General features: G+C 38.3%; 1 protein-coding gene, 1 long non-coding RNA gene and 1 pseudogene across 3 annotated transcripts; 2 read left to right on the top strand and 1 right to left on the bottom strand.

The window, feature by feature from the left end:
• Positions 1-11,654: 11,654 nt before the first annotated feature.
• LOC107877626 (RNA polymerase II C-terminal domain phosphatase-like 4) lies at positions 11,655-22,719 on the bottom strand. Of its 2 annotated transcripts, none has more exons than XM_016724322.2 (9): positions 22,519-22,719; positions 20,622-20,848; positions 20,294-20,379; positions 18,761-18,876; positions 18,293-18,473; positions 14,117-14,406; positions 13,415-13,603; positions 13,071-13,109; positions 11,655-12,216 (listed from the first exon to the last, which is right to left on the bottom strand). In XM_016724322.2, the coding sequence occupies exons 2-9, from the start codon at positions 20,846-20,848 to the stop codon at positions 11,917-11,919; spliced, it is 1,428 nt and encodes a 475-aa protein (XP_016579808.2). In that variant the 5' UTR covers positions 22,519-22,719; the 3' UTR covers positions 11,655-11,916. The 2 variants fall into 2 exon arrangements, 1 of the variants encoding a protein (XP_016579808.2); XR_007057539.1 differs by having other exon boundaries at positions 12,171-12,216; positions 13,071-13,141.
• Positions 22,720-24,872: 2,153 nt separating this feature from the next.
• Positions 24,873-26,527, top strand: LOC107855386. The gene is made up of 4 exons (XR_001670236.2): positions 24,873-24,927; positions 25,199-25,299; positions 26,001-26,059; positions 26,359-26,527. It is a non-coding gene; the product is annotated as an uncharacterized LOC107855386 (long non-coding RNA).
• A 368-nt stretch (positions 26,528-26,895) lies between these two features.
• Positions 26,896-27,755, top strand: LOC124899995 (annotated as a pseudogene).
• Positions 27,756-27,901: the final 146 nt, after the last annotated feature.

The raw sequence follows: 27,901 nt of genomic DNA, 5'->3' as shown, positions 1-27,901 counted from the left end.
ATAGCATGCCCGAAACATGGGCCCACCCCTAGAATCGTAAGCTATAGCACACCGATTTGATCTGAAAATGCCCCGCTCATGTCATTCCACCCATTTGACGACCCAAATGGTCAAAAATATTTAAACGTCCCACACTAGGCCGCTCCCCAGCCTCCCGGCATGCCCCGATCGATTTTGTGCCCACAGTATGCCCGAATCCTTACCCATCCCAGGATCCGTAGGCTATAGCACACTAATTTGGCTCAAAAATTCCCCGTTCGCACTGTTTCGCCTGTTTGACCACCCAAATAGCTTCGAATATTGAACGGACCACACTAGGCCACTCCTCAGCATCCCTGGCATGCCCATGATAATTTCAGGCCCACATCACTCCCGGACCCCAGGCCCAACTCTGTAACCACGGGCTATGCACAATGATTTGGTTTGAAAATGCCCCGTTCCCACCATTTTGCCCGTTTGACCACTCAAATGGCCACGAATATTGAAAAGACCCACACTAGGCCGCTCTCTAACCTCCCTAGCACGCCCTGATCGATTTTTGACCCACAGCACGCCCAGAGCCCATGCCCACCCCTGGGCCTAAAAATGTCCCATTCATATCGTGTCGCCTATCATACCACCCAAATGGCCTCGAATATTAAAACAGTCCACACTAGGCCGCTCCCCAGCTTCCCTGGCATGCGCTGATCAATTTTTCTGCCCACAGTATGCCCGGACCCCTGGCCCACCCCCAGAACTGTGGGACACATCGATTTGGCACGAAAATGCCCCGTTCACGCTGTTTTGCCCATTTGACCATCCAAATAGCCTCAAATATTGTAACGGCCCATACTTGGTCGTTTCGCAGCCTCCTTGGAATGCCCCGATGGATTTTCGACCCACAGCATTCCCAGACCCTAGGCTAGCAAACCAATCTATCCCGAAAATGGCCTAGAATATTGAAACAACCCACACTAAGACACTTCCCAGTATCCTTGGCACGCCCATGCCAATTTTTGGCAAACAGAACTCCCGTACCCCTGGCTAACCCCCAAAACCGTAGTCCATAGCATACCTATTTGGCCTGAAAATGCGTCATTTACGTTGTTTTGCCAGTTTGACCACCCAAATGGCCTCAAATATTGAAAAATAACCCACACCAGGCCGCTCCCCAACCTCTCTGGCATGCATCAATCAATTTTTGGCCCACAGCATTGCCGAACCCTCGGCCCACCCCTAGATCCATAGGCAAAAACTCCCTATTCTCGATATTTTGCCCGTTTGACCACCAAAATGACCTCGAATATTGAAAAGACCCCCACTAGGCCGCTCCCCAACCTCCCTGGAACACTCCTGTCAATTTCTTGCCTATAGCACGCCCGAACCCACCCCTGGATCCCTAGGCGATAGCACACCAATTTGGCCCAAAAATGTCTCATTCACGCCGTTTGATAACCCAAATGGCCTTGAATATTTAAACAACCCACACTAGGCTACTTCCCAGCATACCTGGCATGGCTCGGTTGATTTTTGGCCCAATACATGCCCGAACATCGGGGTCCAACTTCAAAATCGTAGGCTATAACACACTGATATGGCTCAAAAATGCTCCATTCACGTTGTTTCGATCGTTCGACCCCCGAAATGGCCTCGAATATTAAAACGGCCCATACTAGGATTCTCTCCAGCCTCCCTGGCACACCCATGCCGATTTTAGGCACACAGAATGCCCGGACCTTAGGCGCACCCACGAAACCTTGGGCTATAGCACACCAATTTGACCAGAAAATGCTCTGATCGTGTTGTTTCACCCGTTTGACCACCCAAATAGACTCAAATATCAAAATATCCCACACTAGGTTGTTCCCCTGCCTCTATGGCACGTCCATGATGATTTTTGACACACAGCACACCCGAACCTCGAGCCTACCCCCAGATCCTTGGGCTATAGCACACTGATTTTGCCCAAAAATGCCCCGTTCGTACAACTTTGCCTGTATGACCACCCAAATTTCCTTGAATATTAAAACAGTCTACACTTGGCTACTCCCCAACCTCCCAGACACGCCTATATCAATTTTCGGACCACAGCACACCTGAAACCTAGTCCACCCCCGAATTCATAGGCTATAACACACTGATTTGGCTTGAAAATGCCCCGTTCGCGTAGTTTTGCTCGTTTTACCACCCAAATGGCCTCGAATATTTAAACGGCCCACACTAAACTACTCCCGAGCTTCCCTGGTCGATTTTTGGCCCACAGCACGCCCAGACCCACCCCAAAACCGTGGACTAGAGCACATCAATTTGGCCCGAAAATGACCCATTCACGTCGTTTCCCTTGTTTGACCACCCTAATGGCCTCGAATATTGAAACGGCCCACACTGGGCCATTTTTCAGCATCCCTAGTATGCCCCGATCAATACGCCTAGACCCACCCCCGGAACCGTGGGTTATAGCACACCAATTTAGCCCGAAAACTCCTCGTTCGCGCTGTTTCGCCCGTTTGACTACCCAAATGGCCTCGAATATTGAAACGGCCCACACTACACCACTCTCCAGCCTTCCTGGCATGTCCATTCTAATTTTTGACCCACATCACGCCCGGACCCCTAGCCTTAATCAGAATTGTGGGCTATAGCACACCAATTTGGCCCAATAATACCCCGTTCACACCATTTTGCCCGTTTGACCACCCAAATGGCCTCAAATATTTAATCGGCCTACACTAAGCCACTTTTCAGCCTTCCTGGCACGTTCTGATTAATTTTTAGCCTAAAGCACGCCCAATCCCCGTGCCCACTCCCGAAACCATAGGCTATTATAGCACATCCATTTGGCCTGAAAATAATCCGTTCGCACTGTTTTGACTATTTGACCACACAAATGGCCTCGAATATTGAAATGACCTTCACTAGGCCATTCTCCAGCCTCCCTAGCATGCCCATGCCGATTTTTGGCCCACAGCGTGCCCGAACTCTGGGACCACCCCAACAAACCCTGGCTATAGCACACCAATTTGGCCCAAAAATGCTTTGTTTGCGTCGTTTCGCCCGTTTGACCACCCCAAATGGCCTCGAATATTTAAACGGCCCATACTAGCCGCTCCCCAGCCTCCCTGGCATACCTCGATTGATTTTTGACCCACAGCACACCTGGACCCTAGTCCAACCCCAGAACCTTAGTCTATAGCACACCGATTTTACCTGAATACACCTCATTCACGTCGTTTTGCCTGTTTGACCACCGAAATGGCCTTGAATATTGATGCGGCTCATACTAAGCCACTCCCCAGCCTCCCTGGCACGCCCATGTCTATTTTCATCCCACAACACACTCAGACCTCAGGACCACCCCCGGATCCGCGGGCTATAGCACACTGATTTGGCCTGAAATGCCCCGTTCGCGCTGTTTCGCCCGTTTGACCACTAACATATCATTGAATATTGAAAGGGCCCACACTAGGCCTCTCCCAGCCTTTTTGGCATGCCCATGTCAATTTTTAACCCACAGCACACTCGAAACCCAGGACCACCCCCAAAACCATGGGCTATAGCATTTCGATTTGGCTCAAAAATTCCTCATTTCCGCTATTTCCCCTGTTTGACCACCCAAATAGCCTCAAATATTGAAATGGCCCACACTAGACCATTCCCCAACATCCCTGGAATACCCTGATCAATTTTTATCCCACAGCACACCCGGACCCCGTGCGCACCCCAGAACTGTGGGCTATAGCACCTTGATTTGGCCTGAAAATGCCCCGTTCGTGCCGTTTCACCCGTTTGACCACCCAAATGGACTTAAATATTAAAACGTCCCACACTAGGTAGCTCCCTAGCCTTCTTGCCATGCCCATGCCGATTTTTGGCTCACAGCACGCCCGAAACCCGAGCCCACCCCTGGATTCATAGGATATAGCACACTGATTTGGCCCAAAAATGCCCCGTTCGCACCATTTGACCACCCAAATGGCCTCAAATATTGAAATGGCCCACACTAGGCCGCTCTCCAGCATTCCTAGCACGCCCCAATCAATTTTCGTCCCACAACACGCCCGGATTCACTCTCAAAACCGTGGGCCATAGCATACCAATTTGGCCCAAAAACTCCCCGTTCGCGCTATTTCACCCATTTGACCACCTAAATGGTCTCAAATATTGAAACAAACCACACTAGGATGCTCCCCAGCCTCCCTGGCACGCCCATGTCAATTTTTGACCCACAGCATGCCCGGACCCCTTGCCCACCCCCAGAACCATGGGCTATAGCACATCGATTTAGCCCAAAAATATTTCGTTCGTGTCATTTCGCCCGTTTGACCATCCAAATAGCCTCAAATTTTGAAACGGCCCACATTAGTCCTCTCCCCATCCTCCCTGGCACACCCACGCTGTCGGTTTTATTTCTTCCAATATGAAGGAGAGGGACTTGGTATTTACGCTGAACAAACTACGCTGATAGAACCAAACTCTGATGCTCCTAGTATGGCTATTCTTCCAGTGCCAGATTCTTCTGAAGCAGGTTTGTTTGTATTGGTTTCAAATGTCTTGCGTTTAAGAAAAAAAAGAAAGTCTTTTACCACAAGTTAAATTTATTAATTCTTTATTTACAAGCTATGTGTCATAGGGAGAGATTTTAAGAAAGAAAGGAAGTCTTTTGAAACATGTCGGCTAAAATAAACTTTAGACTTGTGACTATAAATTATTATAGGAAAATGAGAATTTTAAAGATAAATTATTCTGAAATATATAATTGAGTCATTTTGTTGGGGGCAAACTAATAAGGATAGTTTACCAAAAGTATTCTTGATATATAGTAATAGGTTTCGACATGCCATGTCAATTCTTATATTAACATATCATTAAAATGAAAATATTATTTGAAAAATTTAGATACAGAATTTTGTTGTTGTTCTTCTTCTTCTTATTATTATTATTATTATTATTATTATTATTATTATTATTAGTAGTAGTAGTAGTAGTAGTAGTAGTAGTAGTAGTGGATGGAATGATTGATAATGCCATTCTTTGAAGTTCTTGGTGCACTTATCAGAGGTTAATTTTTTCTGGAAAGTGCTTTTCGAATTTCTGAATTTGTATTAATTGCTATTCTTTATTTTAGAAGGATGTTAACACCATAGTGACTGAACATTTTGTTTGTGGTAATGTGATATTGTACAATTATTTAATTCTGCGATTTCTTTCAGCTATCGAATCTCAGGAGGTATTCCTAGAAGATTGGTGGTATGAGTTCTTCAGTATGTTCAAGCATGCCGAAGAGCCCTTCGCTAAGGTGTTCTCTAGAGTCGTTTCGCCCGTTTGACCACTCAAATAGCCTCGCTTGCCCTACCGGCCTACACTCACCCGCTCCACAATCGATTGGGGTACCTTCAGTCGATTTTCGGCCCAAAATGCTGCAGGGTCCCAGGCGCACCCCTAAAACCGTGTGGTATAGCACACCTATTTTACCCAAAAATGGCTCATTCGTATCATTTTAACTGTTCAACTACCTAAATGGCCCTGCCGACCCACCAGCCCACACTCACCCGCTCCATTGCCGACTGAAGTGCCTTGGGTCAATTTTTGACCCAAAATACAGTCGGGCCCCAGGCGCACCCCTGAAATCATATGCTATAGCACACCGCTTTGGCCCAAAAATGGCCCATTCGCGCCATTTTACTTGTTTGACCACCTAAATGACCCCGCCAACCCCATCGGCCCATACTCAATTGCTCCATAGCTTTTCGGGGTGCCTCTGATAGATTTTTAACCCAAAATGTGGTCGCCCCCCCGGGCGCATCCCCGAAATCGTGTGCTAGCACATCAATTTGACCCGAAAATGGCCTGTTCATGCCGTTTCGCCGATTTGACCACCTAAATTGCCCATCCAACCCCACCAGCCAATACTCACCCGCTCCACAGCAGACCAGGGCACCTCCGGTCGATATTTGACCCAAAATACTGTCGGGCCGCGGGCGCACCCCTGGAACCGTGTGCTATTGCACACATATTTGGCCCAAAAATGGCCTCTTTACGCTGTTTCACCCGTTGACCATCCAAATGGCCCCGCCGACCCCACAAGCCCACACTCACTCGCTTTACAGCTGGCCGAGGCATTTTCAATTGATTTTCTGCCTAAAACACGATCGAACCCTAGGCGAACCCCCGTAATCGTGTGCTATAGTACATAGATTTAGCCTAATAATGGTCTGTTCATGCCGTTTTGCCTGTTTGACCATCCAAATGACCCTACCGACCCACACTTACCGGCTCCATTGTCGACCTGGGCACCTCCGATTGATTTTCGATCAAAAATGCAATCGGATCTTGGGTGCACCCCCACAAGTGTGTACTACAGCATACCTATTTGACCTGAAAATGGCCCGTTCACGTCGTTTCGCCCATTTGACCACCCAAATGACCTCGCCGACCCCACTGACCCGCATTCACCCACTCCACAGCCGATCGGGGCGCCTCCAATTGATATTTTGCCCAAAATATAGTCGGTCCCCAGACGCACCTTCGGAACCATATGTTATAGCACACATTGACCTGAAAATGGCTCATTCATGTTGTTCATCCGTTTAACTACCCAAATGGCCCCACCGACCCTATCGACCCATACTCACCAGCTCTACAATCGACTGGGGCACCTCCGGTCGATTTTCAGCCTAAAATACAGCTGGGCCCCGGGTGCACCTTGAAATCATGTGTTATAGCACACCGATTTGGTGTGAAAACAACCCTTTCATACCTTTCTGCTCGTTTCACCAACCAAATAACCTCGTCGACCCCACTGGCCGACGCTCACCCCCTCCACATCCGGCCGGGGTGCCTCCATTTGATTTTCTTCCTAAAATACGGCTGAGCCCCGGTCGCACCCCCCGAACCGTGTGCTATAGCACACTGATTTGGCCTAAAAATGGCTCGTTCACGCCGTTTCGATCATTTGACCACCCAAATGGCCTCGCCAACCCCACCGGCCCATGATCATTCGCTCCACAGCCATTTGGGGCGCCTTCGATCGATTTTTGGCCCAAAACGCAGTCGGACTCCGGGCGCACCCCCAGAACCGTGTGCTATAGCACACCGATTTGGTCCAAAATGGTTCGTTCGCGCCATTTCGCCCATTTGACCACCCAAATGGCCCCTCCGATCACACCGGTCCACACTCGCCCGCTCCACAGACGGTTGGGGCACCTCCGGTTGATTTTTGGACCAAAACACGGTCGAGCCCCGAGCGCACCCCCAAAACCGCGTAGCACACCGGGTCGATTAAATAAAAATTAAGATAAAATATTAATTCTAAATTTTAATTCACTTACAACAAAATTAGATTTGTCAATAAAATAAACTTGATAAAATTATAAATTTCTATTTTTTCCTTTTATTCGTAATTTTCTACAAAAGAAAGTATCAAAATTAAGTGAAAAAATTTGTCAACAACGTCCTTCTAGGTTTGAACCATTGTAGTTGAGGTAAAAGAACAAGTTTTTTGAGTCAAATGCAAAACCACCATGCCAAGTTGGCGTTTTGTTTCAATGTAAATACTTTTAAAATTTTTATATTGTTCACCTATGTTATCTACCTCATTTTAGATAACTGACTTTTGAATGTTGAAATTGAGATTCACATCCGGCTTACCATGCTATTTTGATCTTCGAATTATTTATTTTTGTCACATTTTTGGCTAAAGAAGAATGAAAATTGCATACCGAATTGGGGAAAAGTGTCGATTGAATGGGATAAAAAGCAATTTTTTAGAAAATCGGCTCGACCAAACCCCCTTGTGGTAGCTTGTCCACATAGATCTCAAAAAATATGCAAATTTAAAAAAAAAATTGCTTCAAATGGACATTCGAGCGCAAAATTATGAAGGTTCAAAGTTTCACTAATTTACAAATATTTTTTTCTTTTAAAGTTTCACCAATTTACAACTACTTTTTTCTATCTCCTTTCACTCCCTATTTTTTGTTGACCTTTTTATCTTACTTAATTTTTATTTATATGGAAAGGACTTCCACGATACCTCGATTACAAATTATTAATGATAGACATTTTGGTCGAATCGAGCCAATTTTCTTTTAAAAAATGGCTTTTATCCCATTCAACGACACTCTCCCCCAATTCAATACACAATTTTCATTCTTCTTTACCACAAAAAAAACGTGTGGTAAGACAGATGTGAATGACAATTTCAACATTTTAAATTTAATTTTAAAAATTTAACACAATTCATTTAATAGGTCGTCAAGGGCATGCTCAAGAAGTTTCGCCCAAAACGCATTAGTAAGCTCTCACCAACCATCAATCTACAACGTACCATATTTATGTATTGTATTTTTACAGTGTAAGATACTTATTTGTATATTTTGAATACTTATATGTATGTATGTGTATAGAGTTGTCCCTTTTTGTAATAGAGATTTTTATGTCATAGATATACATATACATATGGATCAGATATGTATTTTGTATATACATATGTTTGATCTATATGTATTTTTGTAAAGTGTTTGGTATTTATTTTGGACTATTTTGTGGCTTTTTAGAGTGTAACATATTGATTTAATGTACTTTTACACTGTAAGATTTTTATTAGATATATATATATGTGTGTGTATGTCTACAATTGTCCTTTGTTGCAATAGAGATTAATGTCCCCTATGTATATATATAACATATTTTGGATACGTATTTGTAATATAGTTTTATCTCGTGATAAATAATAAAATCGATACTGTTAATTTTTTATGTAGCAAAAAAACAAGTTCAATAAATGATAACTCGATTAATTCGATCAAAATCATGTTCGATCAAATAATCAAATTCAATCAAATATTCAAAGAACGCTTTGAATCAAAAACTGTTTAATGTAGTAAAATTGATTTCAAAAAAAATATATATATATGTCGACTTAATTTGGTGGAATACATATAGGAAATCAAGTTTCGAATTTAATTACCTGAATCAGAAAATATGCTTTATTTTCAAAAGAAGTTCGTGTAGGAAAAAGAACATATTCAGCTTTTGAATTTGAATTTAGCTATTGAAAATGAAGTAGTATACGTTTAATAGGAATCAGGTGTGGAAAAAGCATATTCAGCTTTAATTGTAAGCATAATTTTAGCGCCTAATACTTCCTTATTTAACTCAACTAACTTGCGTTAAAAAGGAAACAGTTAAAAGAGTTGCATATGTATTTTATGGTCAAAAAAAAATTAAAATATAAAAATATAAGTTGCTATCTCTAGTAATTATGAAACTATTGCTATGAATCTCCTAATTATGGATTTAAACGTGCTACTTCTAAATTTTTTTCAATTTAAATTGTTACAGTTAAAAAGCTTGTAGCTGAACTTTGAGATGGGCAAACCGATCCGCCTATATGGGAAAATATATATATATATATATATATATAATAAAAATATATATATAAAAAACATACTTGCATTTTATTATCATGGTAGCTTACTAAGTTTGACTGAAATGGGAGTCGACACTCTAGTCTCCCACTGCTTAGGCAATGGGAATCGAAATCAGTTGAAGCTCAAGCTAAATACAGAACATCAAATAAAAAAAAGAGCTTATTATTGAATTTTAGACACTTGATCAACAAATGTGACATTCAAAAGTTAATGAAACAAGTAAAATAATTTTTCATTAATTTAATGGGAGGTAGATCTATCATGTGGGAGAATTGAGATCGAATTCAACCTCCATTGCTGCGCAATCACGAGCTCATCGCATTAGACTTATCTAATCTGATTTACATCTCTTATGTGATTTGCGAGCTATTACACAATGAGCAGAGTAGTCTTATTCTTGTAACATCTCTCTTTGAGATGATCTAACCCGTATGAAATCTTCTAATAAAACAATAGTGTAATTCTTGTCATAGTTAAATGTCATAATCTCCACTATACCAATTCAACCATATCCACTCTAGCCAAGTGAAATATGCATTGAGCAGTCAAACTTCAATTCTTTTTTCCCAACTCGACTAGGTCATCTTAGACTTGAACTAGAAACCTCGCTCACGAAATAAAGGTAGAGCCAAGTGAAATATACATGAGCAGTTAAACTTCAATTCTTTTTTTCCTAACTTGGCTAGGTCATCTTGAACTTGAACCAGAAACCTCGGCCATGAAGTAAAGGAGGAGCCAAGTTAAACATACATTAGACAAACTTCAATCCTTTTTTCCTAACTTGGCTAGGCCACTTAAACCAGAATCCTCGGCCACGAAGTAAAGATGGAGCCAAGTTAAATATACATTAGTCAAACTTCAATTCTTTTTTCCTAACTTGGCTAGGCCACTTAAACCAGAAACCTCGGCCACGAAGTAAAGGAGGAGTCAAGTTAAATATACATTAGTCAAACTTTAATTCTTTTTTCCTAATTTGGCTAGGCCACTTAAACCAGAAACCTTGCTCACGAAATAAAAGTGGAGCCAAGTTAAATATACATGAGCAGTCAAACTTCAATTCTTTTTTCCTAACTTGGCTAGGTCATCTTGGACTTAAACCCAAAACCTCGGTCACGAAGTAAAGGTGGAGTCAAGTGAAATATACATGAGTAGTCAAACTTTAATTCTTTTTTCCTAGAGAAAAGACATTTTTTCCCTCCTGAACTTGTCTTTCAAACTCACTTTAGCACTAAAATTTAACTTCCGTTTATTTACCCCCTTAACATCTTTAAAGTAAATTATTTTCACCCCTCAAAACTGAATACATCAAACCCACCCCACCTCCATTGTTTTTCAATTTTCCTCCATTAACAACTTCCCACCCCACCTTCAATTTCAATTTTCCTCCACCACCACCCCCTCTCATTTTTCTTCTTCTTTAAACCACCCACTCCCGTCTCCACCCCCGCCCCCTCTATTTCTTTCTCTTCTTCCGGCCAACCCCCATCCCCATCTCCAAATTTTTTTTCATTTTCCTTAATTAACACCATTAGAGAACAATCACAAAACTATCAAATTAAAATTTTTCCTCCATTAAACACCATCTCAACCTTCAATCAAACTTTCTCAAGTTTTCAACCACCAAATTCACCCTAGAAGATGTAAACATAAATAAAGAATAGAGAAGGAACAATGAACTTTAAAAATAAAAGTTACAAAAATTTCTTTCAATTTTGTTATTCTTCGAACTGAATTAGTGAAGCAATTTAATGTCTTCAATTTCTTCGTTGGAGAATGTATCAATGGAGAAAAAAAATGAAGTGTTGTTTGAGGATGTGGGAAAAGAAGAAGAAAAATCTGAAACGCTCCTTTTTTTTTTTTAATGCCAATTAGCATTAGGAGGGAAAATAATTCACTTTAAAGATGTTAAGGAATAAATAAATGAAAGTTAAGGTTAAGTACTAAAGTGAGTTTGGAGGAGGAAAAAAAAATGTCTTTTCTCTTTTTCCTAACATGGCTAGGCCACATTGGACTTACACCAGAAACCTCGGCCACGAAGTAAAGGTGGAGCCAAGTGAAATATGCATGAGTTTGACTCAAGCTCAAACTGATGACTTCATATGAAGGTGACACTCTGTCGTTGAGTTATATCTTTTGTCGTCTACATCGAGAAATAGAACTAACTCATCCTAAGTTCGCGTAGCCAACATTCTGAACGTGTCTCATACCAACAGTTCAAAAAGAAAAGGAAAATCGCGCAATTACTTCAAGTTCAATGAACTGATGAGTAACTTTTAGCACTGTGAAAACTAGCAAAATCAGCATCCAGGATGCCACACACAATTACATGAATTTGGTAAATGCTTAGACAAAATTCAAGAATCCTGTGAGAAAGACTAGCCAAAAGTTTTGGTTGATTCCCTAGGTCGGGCATCGGATGATTTCTGTTAGTGAAAGAAACCTGTATGAATACTAGTATAATTTACAAATCAGTTATCCCCTATGCAAAATCAATGTTAGCAAATTGTTATGAAGTGACTGGGAAGTTCTTTTCAGGTGGTTTTCGCCACAAATAGTTAGCAGCTTCAATCCACCTTGGATGGACCAAAAATTTCTCCTCCCGCACTGCCTGACGTGATTTTTCAGTCTTGTCATTCAAGGAGACTACATGTGTCACCGATTCATCGACTTCTGTGGAGAATGTAGCTCCTAATTGCTCAGCCAATTTCCAGTAGAAATGATTTTCTGGCTGGCATTGTATGGGAATTACCCCAGTGAAGACGATTTTGCAGCCCATCAGTATCTCCTTCCTAACTGTTTTCAGCACCTGTAACAATGACAAATGCATTCTTAATACACTGAACAAACCCCCCTAAATTTAATCAAATTATATTCATCGACACAATAGCAAAACTACAGACTCTTTGCCTCGCTAAGTCGAAGTCAAGTCCAACTACAAATACGTTACTTATAAGTGACTGACGCACTTGAAGATATAAAATTTATTATCTCAAAACTTCAACTTTTTCCAGAGAAATGGATGGTATTCTTTCATTTCTTTTTCCCAAACCCCTACCCTCTGTTGGGAAGGGAGGGTGGAGAGTAGAGGTGATATTTTGAGGATTTTAAGGTCTCTCGTATGGCTAATTAATCGTTGCTACGGTTTTGAGGCATCGTTAAGCTTACAACAATCAAGAAAGTCATATAATATTACTCGGGGTCCAAATTTAAATCACCCTTTCATGGTGGAGTAGGTGCTGCTTCATAAGTCGGGGAAAATGTTAGGTCAGAGTTTACTTTCACAGACATCAATACTTGTAGCTAAAATCTAGAGACAAGCATCGAACCATCTTAGGCAGCAAAACAAGAAGCTTTTGAGTAGAGCAATGAAGTTGTGGGGAGAAACCCAAAAATCCATAGCACTCCGTTCTTATTTCTTCAGTAGGCGTACACATGATATTGAACCAAGGAAAAGCTCAAAGAAGCTAGCGTGCAAAAAAAAATTCCCTCCGTTAACAACTAAATGTGATCTGTTGACTTGCACGAGTAAACCTCATAAGGAGGAGAAGAAAAAGAGTAGTAACTTCTATTTTTGAAACCGAAAGAACAGTAACTTTTATTAGGATGGATAGAACTAAACTAGAAGTAATCTATAATTAAACTGTTTGTCAAGAACTTTACCTGCCTAACATCTCGCTCCATAATATTGTCCCCACGTTCCTGAAAGAAGCAGATTAGTGTATAAGCCCCATCTGTCACAATTTCCCATTAAATGATTACTCAAGTAAGAAGTGAAGTTATGTGATATTTAAATGAAATGGGTCCAAAAGTGAGAGGTAGAATTAACTTGCAAAGAACATGCACGTTTTTTTGAACATAAAAATCGGTCCAAATGTAGTACCTCTCCATAAAATATTAACAAACAATTGAATTATGCATGTTTCCTTTGAAATAAACTGGACACAATTTTGAGACAACTCAAATAGAAGGTACGGTTAATTTGGGGAGGAATAGGAAATACATACCGCATCGAAGAATAGACTGTGGATACGCTGCAGTACTTTCAGAACTGAGGCAAGAGCTCCCTCAGCTTCATTTTCATCACTTTTCAGTTCAGAAAGTGATTTACATTTTAAACCAAATTGTCGACAACTTGAGGCAAAGAAATGATATCTATCCATCAGTATTAGATTCTCCCTGTGCTTTCCCCATACCTAAAACAGTACATAGGAAGGTTCAGTTCCACCATAACAACTCATCTTATCTAATTAAAAGATCAGAAATTAGAAACAAAATGAACTTGATAATAGCATTAGTCTTCACTCAGATGGGATACCACAGAGCACTTGGGACCAGATACAAGTTTAATTTTCTTTCAGAACAAGAAACTAGTTTGTAGACATTAAAATGTTCCAGGGAGTATCTGACGAGATTAAATGAAAAGCAAGTGGAGCAGCAACATGCAAATAATTATTAATTGTGGGCAGTCCCTTCAAGGACGAACAATCATATTGCAATGATAGAAGAACAGTATGGCCTATTCACAAAGACGACATGCACAACACGAAAAATTGTTCAATTAGGAACTTAACTTTAATCCAATTAACTCTGCCTTCATTTGTATTAAAAAGCCCTTGGTAGCATTAACATTCTCCTGAGCACTAAAGAAACTATTTCATTCTAAATGGAGGGACCATATAGTCCTAAAGAATTGCTCACATGCTTACCACTTCAGTATCATCAAGGATCAGAACAGCACTTTCTTGACCCAAAACAACATCAAGACCCTTTTGATGCCTCTGGGTGGAATCCGATTGAGCAATCACTCTAGAATGGAAATAGATACCTCCAGGGTCAAGTAAGTCTGCCATTTCCAATGCATATGGACGTTCACCCATCGTGTAAATGTACATCTCAAATAAGCTACTGGATTCTTTCAGGAAGGTGTGGACAAATGGCCTCAGCTTTGTCATCATGTGTATATGGTCCAATTGGAAAAGGTTGGTTCTTACAGCATCTACACATAACAAGTTGGGGAAACATCATAAAACAGCACACAACATATACCTGCAAAATAACTATCACTGCCAAATAACAAGAACTTACAGCAAAAGAAATCCTTACATATATGACGTCGAAATAAACTACCATAATAAAAGAGAAAAATAAATTGAAGGCACTCGACGACAAAGAATTATCAAAGTAAAGAGCTTACAAAGCTCTAGAGCTAGCCAGATTATCAAACAGCATAATTTAGATTGCCCATATGTCAGAAGTCCGACAAAAGAGCACATATCTTGCAACCACGACATCATATATCCATTATACTTTCTGACGAAGAGTGCCTGCTTCCTGCTAAACATTCTTTACCTAGTCCAAGCGTCCGCAATTCAACATCATTGCAAGACAAGAGTAAACATTAACTCAACATAGACCACTATACATCATTAAACTAGTATAACACCTTGCAGCTAACTTTCAACTAGAGAATTGTTTTCACTTATCTAGCTTAAAATCCAGTCACTCCCTGTCTGTATCCCCCCCCCCCCCCCCCCCCCCCCATACACTACATACGTAGGAGTATAGGACAATTCCTTAATGGGATTCTACCTGACTCCAACTGGCAACAGGTTCAGAACGTGAAAGAGTATGGACCACTCCTCTACCGGCCCCCCTACTTAAATACAAGGTTTGTTCATGACAGGATTCAAACACATGACGTCCCCCTAACTCACTCACATTTTGCATCCTTACAGATGAACCAAAGCCCTGGGGCCACAAGCCAAATTAGAATATGAGAAAGAAATATAAACAACTACAACATACAAATATTTCCAAACAGTACACACAGGTGCAATGCAGCAGAGCAAAGAAACGGTGTTCTATGTCTACATATCTCTATTATATATGAAGAGAATCAAAAGACTTCTCAAAAATACCTTTTACATAGAGTGTGAAAGAGAACAAAAAGAATAAGACACGTGAAAGCTCAGATGAAACTACAGACTATCCAACTACAGCCACTAGCAAGATAGCAACCATGTTGACTAAAAGTTACAAGCACTCCAAGAGTAAAAATTATGGTCAATTACATAGATCTCCCATCTAATTTAACGATTACCAGCAACATGAGGATGAACAACTGAGACTAGAACAGGGGAGGCTAGATTTGAGGGAGGGGAAGCAAGCAAACCCCATGACTACAAGTTACAAGCACTCCAACAGTAAAACTTATGGCCACTTACACAGACCTCCCATCTAATTTAACGATAATTAGCAACATGAGATTGAACAACTGAGACTAGAACAGGAGAGGCTGGATTTGAGGGAGGGAAGGTGAGCAAACCCCCTCCCTCAACCTCTCCTCTCTTTTCTTTTTCATTTCACGAGCTTGTAACGGAGATTAAATGTCCAAGGTCAACGTATTAAAAGTTAAGACAATAAACTAGAGGAGAGATTTAGATATTTCAAGCAGACTGATGTCACGGGCCTATTTTTAGCCGCGTGCGGACAGCTTAACACTCTCAATATTGATGCTAAACTCAGTCCTAACCCAGCTCAAAATCAGTCCCCAAGAACGTTTGAACACCCACACAAACACGTAAAGAAAATAGCAAAGGAAGACACTCGATTTGGGAGGCCCGAAGAGCCAATTTTCTTATATATTTCTTGAGTAAAAACAAGTATATGATATCTGCCCAAGAGGGCCTTACAAGATATATATAAAGTCCCTTAGTCAAGGGCCACAATAAATGCTAGTCAACATTTCTACATTTGGCCATGCAATCCATGCACTAGTGAAAGGCCCTTGTCTAGCAACCTGTTTTTCTGTGCAGTTTCTGTTCAGCAGCTGGTCAAGGCTCCAAAGCCCCATAAATGTTGACCCGAGCTTGTAATTTGACCTCCCAAAGATGCCCCCACATTGGCCTTGTCAATAGACGTTGTGGAAGCCCCGTCGGGCTCCGAAATGCTCGGAATCATGCCCAAAACGTGAAGAATTTAATGGGTAGTGACGCGGGGCATCACACTAAGGTTTATTAAAAAGAAAAGGTCTAAGAAACTGAGCCCAAGAGTCATGCCAAGGCCAAAGGTCACATCATTCAGACTGTGAGGATGCTGAATAATTTATCTCTTTAGTTTAAGGCAATAAAGAAAAAAAAACAGAAAAAGACCAACAAATATAAACTTATGTTATATTGTTAAATTTTTTTGAAAATGCAATAATCTTTTTTTTTTTTTGACTTGCACCGGGTATCCGAGACTCTTCGAGTCCCGACTAATCCCGGGGGTGCACAGGCCCTCGGCAAGGAGTTTCCCGCAAGTGCGCCACGGGTAATTCAGGGTTTTCACCCAGTCCGATGGCCCTCAGAAATTGTTTGCACCCAGTGGGAATCGAACTTGAGACCTTGAAAATGCGATAATCTTATGTTATATTGGATCTAATCTTCTATAAATATGACCCATGTATCGGATATTGTTTGACGTGCATGAGTAATGATTGATAACTTGATTAGGCATTAATAGCCCTTCCTTTTTCCCGGCTTTCCACTTCTCCGTCCCCCTCACATTCTCACTTATTTATCTCTCTCCAAAAACCAACATAACTTCAAGTGGTGCGCCTTCTCCACCCGCAACACTAGTTGACATTAACCTTTTCACATTGTGTGGCATCCCCTAACAGATCCCAAACCATCTCCAGATTTCCACCATAACCTCAAAGTAACTCCATAATAAAGGAGAAGGTCACCTACATCTTCACCAGTTCCTTACACACAGTGCCGGAGCTACCCTTGGGCCAGGGGGTTCAAATCGGTGGAAAATTATCCTATTTATATGTAGTTAAAATTATTTTTTATGTATATATAGTAGATATTGAATCCCCTTCGATTAGTTCGTATGTTTACTTCTGAACCCCCTTAATGAAAATAAAGCCATTGCTTACACACAAGGTACCAACTGACATAAATGACCTTCCACTTTTATTTTTTTTGAACTTGGGAACTTTTAAATGACCTTCCACTTACTCTTGTTCTTCTCTCTATTTCTATCTTGTTCCATCTCTTTTCTCTTTTATTCTTCTTTTTCTTGTTTTTTTTTGTTCTTTCTCCAGCCTTTTCACCCTTATCCCTATTAAGGTGCTACATCAATTTAGTACCCGAGACAAGTTCTGATTCATCAGAATGTTGCACACCAAGATAACAATAAGTATTTTGTTGACCACTAATTACTAAAAGTTTTTATCCACTGTTCAGTGTTCATAAATTCCTTCCATAATGGAAGAATCATCAATGATCAACTGCAATTTGTAACTTAAATTTTACTGGAAATTGCACCAGTACTCTCACTTATTAGAGCTGGGTTCTCTTCACCAGAGAAGAATATCAGAGATCCTTTTTGGGGAACTTTTTTTTTTTTTATAGAACCGTGGTGTTCGGCTAGCTTGCATGCACAACTAAATCCACTGGGTACTTGCTACCTCCCAGGTCCTTTGTGGGAAAATATATAAGTGGCCCACCCAACCCCCAACCCAATCTTGTTCAAAAAATCCATTTAATATACCCCATGAGTGACAACGTGGCGGAGAAACTGTAACTCATCCATGTAAAATGCATGAAAAGCTCGAACACACAAAATACAAAAGAGTTACAACTAAGACCTATTAAAACTTAGCAAGTGAAAAGTAGCATCCACTTTTTATTTTTTTTAAATTTTAACAAAAAAAAAAAAAAAAAAAAAAAAAAAAAGATAGAACAAAAGCAAAAGAAAACTTAGGTCCAACCATTGCCACTTTTCAACTTCCTCCAATACATCATTTCTTCAATCTCCTTTAATTCTCCACCAGTCAAACATAAATATAAGCACCAAATAAAGCCAACAGCATGTAACCAGTAAGAGCAGCATACCAGGCAGTACTTCTCGTTGGTCCTTCAAGTATAATTCTTCTTCTGAAATATCTCCAAGTCTAGTTGAGTTCAGAAGTGTGTGGTCTAAATCAAGAACCAAGTATAGTTTTTTGTGGCGCAGTAGGTTCTTCAGGTCCTTGTCACGCAATCGAGCAATCTCATCATCTGCAAGCCTCAAATTCTGCAAATTTAATGATATAATCCAGTGAATAGATGTATAAAGTTTACTAGTGTGTTATATAGTGCTTTCCATTTCCTCATATGTTGCTCGGCCTCTCCAAAAATGCCGCCGCCCGTGTCTAATCCTCCCAAAAGGCACTACTTTTGGAGGATCCTACACGCACAGGCGACATTTTTGAAGAGTTCGAGAACATAGCTCTGAACATTGCCCAACCAACTCAACCCAAAAGAAAAGAACATATGTATATGCAAGTGTATTAAAGTGAATACTGAATAATGGAGAATAACCTTGTGTATGTATCCAAAAGCCACACCCGATTCATCTTCCACCTTCTGCCCACACCGTATACACATCCCTCCCATGACACCAGGATGTGTGCATACATCCAGCGCCAAAGATGCTCCTGCACATAGGGACATGTCAAATTTTATCATACATAACCAGACAAGTACTTAAAAGAGCGGACAGAGGGATGGCACGCAAGAAGTGTGTCAATGAGACTGAAAAAGGAAAGAGCCAAAGAACCTATAACCACATACAAATGGATGCAGCCTATTAATTTCATCACAAAATATTTCTTCCCAGTATTTGTTTCTAACTGATCTATCACTTCCAAGTGAAGGGTCCCCCTCCCCAAAGAATGAAAGCTAAAAGAAGCATCAACCTTTTTGTGTCAAGGAAGCCATAGCTGTCATCTGTATGGAAAACTAAAGACCAACCTACCTTCTAATACTTATCGGTGACCAGGGTTTTAATAAGATGATGCCAGAAGATGCAATTACGCAAGAAGACTTCCACAAGCTCATAATGACCAGTTGTAGGATTGTATAATCAGATTGTAGTTAATTTCAAAAACATAATCAGATTGCAGTTACTTTAGGTGAATGAATAATTTCTAATAAGGTCAATAATATGCACAACAAGCAGTGATAGCTTTGAGCAGATATACAAAAATCACAAGGATTTTCCTGTTAGCTGTGTGGGAGCAGACGTTCAATTACGCATGGAGAAAACAATTAAAACAGGTTTCTATCATTAACTTGATCACCCAAGTATAGTGTTGCTTCTAATATTAGCTTGATAACCCAAGTTCAAGGGTAGCCAGGCTCATTTATGTCCCTGAATAATATTTTCTTTTCTGAATTAGCTAAAAGTACTTAAATGGAAATTGTATTGAGTATTTTCATAAGATGTGTTTTCTAAGATCAAACTACTTTTCCAAGTAATGTGTGTCAACACCTAAGTCCAAAATGGTATTAGAATGTAGTGAGTCTGAATTAAGTGAAATAGATACAGAGGATTCATATAGCAGATCCTTACTAGTTTATAATTGAGATGCAACTAACTGAATGTATGTGACTAATTAAAACCTACCTAACTTGCTAATTCTACAATGGAAATGAATTAAAATTTAATCTACTAAAATTTATTCAAAACGATTGTATGCTCGAACTAAAAGCACATAACTTGAAATCATTTATGAGCTCATTTGTTTTTCAACTCAGGCTTGCACTTGAACCCGACTTTACTTATTCATAATCAAACTCAAGCTTGGTTTGAAGCTCAAATTGCATTTCAAGACGAGCAAGAGCAACAGAACAAGACTTAGCTTGGCTGAATCATGCTTATAAACCTAAGTAGGTGCTGATATGAATTAAACAATAATTATTGTAAGGTGTTATAATATCTCTACAAACAGCAAAACATCAAATCACTAAACTCAATCTTGATAAAATGCTTTACAAACTTCTCATTTCATATGTAGATATAAAACGCTAAACAACTTAACAGAAGATAGAATGCCTGTTCTACAGCCTGACCGGAAGTTTCTGCTGGTGCTCCGCGAGACACTGAACTCGGTGGATCAACTACATCTTCAATCAACTCTACTTTGCGCTTCTTTGTCCTACGATATCAATATAGACATCAAAGAGGAGATGGAAAATGTAGTTCAAGAATACATATTCAAACAGCAATGTAAAACTTTAAAAATTAAGTAGTAAGTTAAGCTACAAAAGGACCACCAAAATCAGCAGAACTATCAATAGTAGGTGACAATAAGCACAACCCTTCTATAACTCCCTTCTTCTTTCTGCACTATTTTGCATGTCAAACTTATACTCGTATTCATAGAGAATCTTATAATACCTGCTAGAATCTATGTCATCATCATCATCATTGTCATCATCATCACTGCCATCATCTTCATCTTGTCCTTCATCATATTCCACCTCCTCCTCTCCCTCTGCTTCTTCATTTTCTACTTCGTCTAGGTCAGGTGATACATCAGAAGCAGAGTCCAACTCTGCATCAAGAAATGCTGCAAAATCATCGCTGCTTGATGAGTGCACAGGGGAATCTGCCGTCAGACTCATCTGGCACACCAGCCATAAATTATATAAGAATTATTTATGCTAGTAAATTAAAAGGCACAGTTGATACACCAACAGATACTACTTTACAACCCCGTCAAAAAAACTCAAAATAATAACCAACAAGTCAATACAACAACAACAACATACACAGTGTAATCCCACTTGTAGAATGTACGCAGACCTTACCCGTACCTTGTAGAGATAGAGAGGTTGTTTCCGATATAACTCGGCTTAACTAAAGCATTTCAAATCAGTTGAAAAAGGGAATACTGAATACATAAATGAAAGCAGTAATAACAATGAAATAACTACTAAGTCAATAACTTTAAAAGAAAATCAACAATACATACGAGGATACTCGTAAAGCATAAAGCTCAATATATTGCATTATCGAAAAGAATAGCCACATATAAAACAAACTTTAAATTTACTAGCATAACTTCCACGCCTGTGAGTCAAGCCTCACTTCCACGCCTGCCTCATGCAACCACCCCTCACTAAATTTGCACTTCAAATCTCCGTTTTAGTCCCGCTCAACCTAAACCCTTTTAGCTTCCAAAGTTCGTCTAGCATTAACTCTCTACGTGTCTCATCAATCAATACTATCTCATCCGCAAATAACATACACTAAAAGGGCATCCCGGTGAACTAAAGCTCCCGCTATGCGCAGGATCTGGGGAAGAGTCCCACCACAAGGATGAATTGTACGCAGCCTTACCTTACATTTCTGCCAGAGACTGTTTCCAAGGCTTTGAACTCGTGACCTCCTGGTCACATGGCAGCAACTTTATCGGTTACCCCAAGGCTCCCTTTCTCAAATAACATACAGTAAAAGGGCAATCCAGTGCACTAAAGCTCTCGCTATGCGCACCATAAGGGTGTATTGTACGCAACCTTACCTTACATTTCTGCAACAAGTTGTTTCCAAGGCTTTGAACCCGTGACCTCCTGGTCACAACTTTACCAAATACTCCAAGGCTCCCCCTTCTCAAATAACATACACTAAAAGGATCCGGTGCATTAAAGCTCCCGCTATACGCAAGGTCTAGAGAAGGGCCCCACCACAAGGGTATATTGTACACAGCCTCACCTTACATTTCTACAAGGGGTTGTTTTCCAAGTCTTGAACCCGTAACCTCCCAGACACATGGCAGCAACTTTACTCTAAGGCTCTCCTCCTCAAATTAACACACACAACAACAACAACAACAACAACAACAACAACAACAACAAACCCAGTATATTCCCACATCATGGGGTCTGGGAGGATATAGTGTACGCAGTCCATACCACTACCTCTAACGAAGTAGAGAGGTTGTTTCCGATAGACCCCCGGCTCCAAATTAACATACACGAATGCACTTAATATTGAATGTAACACGTCAATCATCCATCATCAAGGCAAATAAGCCCTAATTCTCTTCTTATTCACTAGCCGAACATCCAGGGTCATTAAAATAAACAAACAAACAAATCTACAACTAATTCACTAGCCCTAATTCTCATTTATCTTACTCTTCTTCCTTTAAAGTCCGAAAACAATATTAAACTCAAATACATACACAATAAAATTTTTAAAAAAATAGTAACCAGACATAGGAGGTGACAAATATCACCTAAAATTAATCGAGGTGCGGTAGGTAAAAAAAAAAAAAAAAAAAAACTCGTACCTGAAATCGCCCACGAGATTTCACACAAAGGGTTTTGCTTTTACACAGTAAAGGGTTTTCCAAGTATGGAATGTGATTTGCTAGTAAGAATTTCGAGAGAAGGTGACAGATATAGTGGTGATTTTAATACAGTTAAAAATTGAAAATCGAGATGGAGACGCAGAAAACTTTATTTTTTTTTCTGGTAAAAAATATATTTTTTGAATAATTAATTTCTTCTTAAATAGTGCTATTATAATTAAATAAATTAAATTTATCATAAAAGAAAACTTATTTATATTAAAAATAAAAACTAATTAATTTACTATCAAAAATAATAATTCTAATTTAACTAGAAATTGTATTTTAAAAAGTTGGAAAAAAATACAAAAATAAATCACGTGCATTATTTCTTAAAATAACTTTTAATATTAATATATAGTCCTTTATTTTGGGAGCAGATTTATGATTGGTACCTGTCGATGTAATAAGCTTTGGTAAAAGTTTTTTATCTTTGAGTAGTGGATTTATCGGACTCAAAAAATTTAAAAACTGAAAAAAAAAAAAAAAATCTCAATGAAGTTCGAATTCAGGGCGCGAATTTTATGATCAACTTAAATACCAGTGCACTCTACAAACTTTTTATTTTAGTGGAAACTTTTATATGTTTTATACATATTTTTGTATATTTCTTATGTAATTAATTAGACATATTCTGCGTCGAGTTATGGGTGTCAGAGCACCCCAAAACTTAACGTAGGTTTGCCCCTGGATATAAACGGCGTATATTTATTCTTACCGACTCTCACTTAATGAAAATATACTCGGTATGTTGTTGACGTTGAATTGGAGTCCTTAAGTTTGTCGAAATATTAAGTAATACTCCTTTTGTCTCATTTCGCGCGGCTATTAAGGACTCATTTGGCCATTAAAAAAAATATTGTGAATAATATTTATGGTCAAATGCCTACTAAGAAATGTAATAAATATAAGATATAATTTACTAGATTATTCCTATTTATTAGATATTCTAATATATAGAAGAGGCTTAAAAGCATGAGGCGGTCGTCATGTCTGTTTCCTCCGTGATTTTATCATATCATCTTCAATTAATTATTATATGTCATTTAGGTATTAAAAAATTAATAATATTTAATAAAAATATAAAATAGACATTTATGACATGTCTGCTTCAGCTGTTTCAACCGCAATTTTATTATTTCATCCCTAATTAATTACTATAGGTCATTTAAGTATTAATCTGTGATTTTACTATATCACTCCTAATTAATTATTATATGTCATTTAAGTATTAAAAATTAATAATATTTAACAAAAAATAAAATACAGATTTATGATATGTTTGCTTCAGTTGCTTCAACCGTAATTTTATTATTTCATCCCTAATCAATTACTATAAGTCATTTAAGTATTAAAAAAATTAATAATATTTAATAAAAAAGATAAAATAAATAAAAAAATGATAAACAAACTATTGAAGTTTTAAATTAACTTGACATCTTATATAAGGCCTGTCTAAATCTTTTTCACAACTATTTTTTATATTATTTTGTTATACCACTTCTAATAAGTTATTTCCTAATTGATTATTATATGTCATTTACGTATTAAAAAATTAATAATATTTGATAAAAAAATTAAAATAGACATTTATGACATGTTTGCTTCAGTTGTTTCAACCGTAATTTTACTATTTTATCCATAATTAGTTATTATAAGTCATCTAAATATTAAAAGAATATTTAATAAAAAATAAAATAAACAAAAAAAAGATAAATTAATTATTGATATTTTAAATTAACTTGACATCTTATATGAGGCCCGCTTAATTTTTTTCATAACTATTTTTTATAGTAATTTTATTGTATCACTTCTAATAAGTTATTATGAGTCATTTAAGACATGTCTACTTTGGGACTTCAATCGTAATATTTGATTGACTCTCGAAATTATATCATATCACTTAAATTGAAATAGAAGAAAAAGTATTATAAATTTCAGTAACTAAAAACTTTAATTATTCTAAAAATATAATAGACTACCAATGCTACAAAACTTTGGACAGAGAGAGTTATAAATTATAATGGCTAACAACTTAATATAGTAAATTACAATGTCAAAAAATTATTATAAATTACAATAGCTAACAACTTAAAATATTTAAAATATAATTAATGATCACCTCATGGTCATCCTGCCAGCTTAGTGGTAAGGGGTATTTCAGTCCTTTCACTAGCTACTGTATTCTTAACTATTAGATGACATTTGTACAAGTTTACATGTGTCTTAACATTTGCCGACTATGTTGCTTGAGATAAGAACGCACATGAAGCGGTGCTTGTCATTGTTACCAACAAGTTTTGACATCTATGTCCACTTTGCCCATCGTCTCTTTCTCTGTTTGCAATTGTATTGTTCTCAATTTCTTCTTACAGTTGCTTGATTCTTAACTTGATTGTTACCTTGATATTTTTGTTCTATGAATTTTGTATTTTTGTTGTTATAGAATCTGTTATCTACTTTTTTTCCTTTTTTATTTTTGGGATATGGTAGTTTAATAGCTTTTCTTTAGCTAGTTGGATGTTAACTGCTGCTTAATCTTTATTTTTTTTTAACAAAGATATTCGTACTACTTACTAATTTACCTTAGCCATGTTTTTCGTTTTTGTTCGATTTGCAGGTTATTAACTTTTGGCAAAGGGGACAAATAGTCGACTTCACTAGAAAATCAATTTGCATATGCGAAGCAATTCAAGCAGATTAAATTAATCACAATGAACGGTAATCTCTGATTATTTTTTATTGTTGAACTTTCTGAATGTTTTCTTAATTCTTATTTCTTAGATAAAAACATGAGTTTTGTCGAACATATCACTTGGTCAATGGCTTTTGTAGCCATCCGGGAAGTTCTGTAAGATTAACGCCATGTTATTTTGATGTGATTCACTATATTTCGGTGGCAATTGATAATCTATTCACATCAATGATTTAGTTTCAAAATAAGAATTGCTCAAGCACAACTGCAACCATTCAAGATTTTGGATATTGTTTTGCGCAAATGTATGTCTATACCATTAGAAATCATGAGTAAATATCGGCTAAGTGGTGTCTTTTTCCTTTTCTTACAACAAACACATTGAAAAGAAAGAGCATATGTTTCTTCAACCTTCAGATTAGCTAATTATGTGGGAGGTTTGCAATTGAATCTTCTCTATGGAACACTAATTCTTCATATTACTGTATGTATAAGGAAGGCTAGAAACTCATGCTCCTACAAATTGTACATTATGTGTATAATGATCAGATAGTTATGTGATTGACGAAACCAACATAGTACTCTTTTACCAACTGCATCTCGTTATCTGTGTTATAGGAATATCTTGATAAACCTATGATGAATTTACTTTTTCCCATTGATCAATATTGTTTGTTACTGTAATTACTTCAATTCTTGCTTTTTGAAAACTTTCCCTGTATTTCAGCGTCGTAGAAAAGTAGATTGATACAGGGAAACTAAGGAAACAAGCTTTCTACTACACAGGTAAGGTCTGCATATATCCTACCTTTTCCATATCCCTCATATTAGATAACACTTGGTATGTTGTCATTGTTTAAACAAAGTCTCAACATAAAGGAACGTCAGATTAAATGTTAAGTACCAGGCGACCTCAATTTTTTTTAGCTTATACAACTCCGAAGCTTTATATATTTGATCTAACTGGACTAAAAATAACTTCAGTTTTAACACTGTTGCTCCCCCAAAATCGGTCTTTAATATCAATTATGTGGCTTTCTGGAAGTTGTTTCGCTACCTGATACTATTGTTTTGTTATTTTTCAGTACAAGTTGATCGAAAATAGAGCAATATGTCTGACCTCTCACCCAGAGATATTTTTTATGCAAGTCTTTATCATATCCATGAAAGGGGTATACCTCTTCTTTTGTCTATGTGCTAATATCAATTGTTACTACTTGTTAGTGTTTTAGCTCCTGCATGACTTCTAAGTATTATTTTGTCTAAGGAATTTGATCAAGGCTTGTGTTGATGGTAGGCAAGATCCTTCAGCTTTCAAGGTGCGCATACATGGATGTGGTGCGGAATCTGATCCTATAATCGGTTTTGAGGTTGATTCCATGGGAGTTGCTATTGGTAATACAACTTCTCCGCGAAGATCAACAATAGAGGAGGTTCAAAATGAGCTTAAGTAATGTTAGCATGCTGCATGATACGAAATTTTAAGAAAGTAAAGGAGCTTTTGAATTTGAAAATCTTAAACTAAAGATATATGAATATACCAAAATGCCCTTTAATTTTGTAATCATAAACATGTTATGTAGAATGTTAAAATTAAAGATGTTGAGAGATTTTTAGGAGCTATTGTTCAGTATGTTTGCGTGACATGTGAATTATATTGAACTTTGAATATATATAGAAAGTCCGCCACCTCAGTTTTACCACCCCATTCACGATCATGAATCATTTACGACCTTGGAATACGCCATGTATGTCGAAACTGGTGCTGGAAAGCATGTACCAACAACTATATTTGTTGATCTTGAACCAACTGTTATTGATGAAGTTAGAAATACCGCCTCATTTCTAGAAAGAAAGATGCTGTTAATAATTTTTTCAAAGGACATTATAATGTTAGCAACGAGATTGTTTATCTTTGCCTTGATCGCATTAGAAAATTAGCTGATAACTGCACTGGTTTGCAAGAATTCTTGGTCTTTAATGCTATTGGCGGTGGTACTGGTTCTGGATTGCGTTCATTATTGCTCGAATGCTTATCTGTTGATTATGGTAAAAAGTCCAACATTTCATTTACTATCTACTCTTCTCCCCAGGTGAATACCATATATAACCATGCATCTCTTATTTGTAACAGCAAGATTATTTATGTCTATTTAATTTAAGGTATCTATTACTGTTGCAGAACCTTATAACAGTGTTCTTTCAACTCATTCCCTTTTAGAACACACTGATATGGTTGTGATGTTTACAATGAAGCCATTATGCTTTCATCGTATGCCCCTATCATCTCAGCTGAAAATACATACCATGAGCAATTATCTGTACCTGAGATAACTAATGCAGTTTTTGAGCACTCAAGCACGATGGCTAAATGTGACCCAACGCATCGAAAATATATGGCGTATTGACGTAGAGGACGGTTCAATTTGTTGACTGGTAAAGATTTTGCACCAATAACAAGCGTGAGCTACTTGTATCTGAACAGAGTACAGAAAACTTTCTAACGTGGATGCAGCCATGTGATTTTATTTTTTTGGTTTTGGGATTTGAACAAATGCCCAACTGGCTTCAAAAGGCATTAGTCCACTGGTATGCTGGAGAAGGCATGGAAGAGGTAGAGTTTTCTGA

This window comes from Capsicum annuum, chromosome 7 (assembly GCF_002878395.1).
Source record: "Capsicum annuum cultivar UCD-10X-F1 chromosome 7, UCD10Xv1.1, whole genome shotgun sequence".
Taxonomy (NCBI): Eukaryota; Viridiplantae; Streptophyta; class Magnoliopsida; order Solanales; family Solanaceae; genus Capsicum; species Capsicum annuum.
This window is presented reverse-complemented; position numbering and strand designations above follow the sequence as displayed.

Excerpts from the sequence above, each read along its gene's own strand:
- LOC107877626 (XM_016724322.2), bottom strand. The coding sequence starts at position 20,848 with ATGAGTCTGACGGCAGATTCCCCTGTGCACTCATCAAGCAGCGATGAT. Across the intron at positions 18,877-20,293 it reads AGCACCAGCAGAAACTTCCG|GAGCATCTTTGGCGCTGGAT; the intron begins GTCAGGCTGTAG and ends CCCTATGTGCAG. Across the intron at positions 12,217-13,070 it reads TGGAGCGAGATGTTAGGCAG|GTGCTGAAAACAGTTAGGAA; the intron begins GTAAAGTTCTTG and ends TCATTGTTACAG.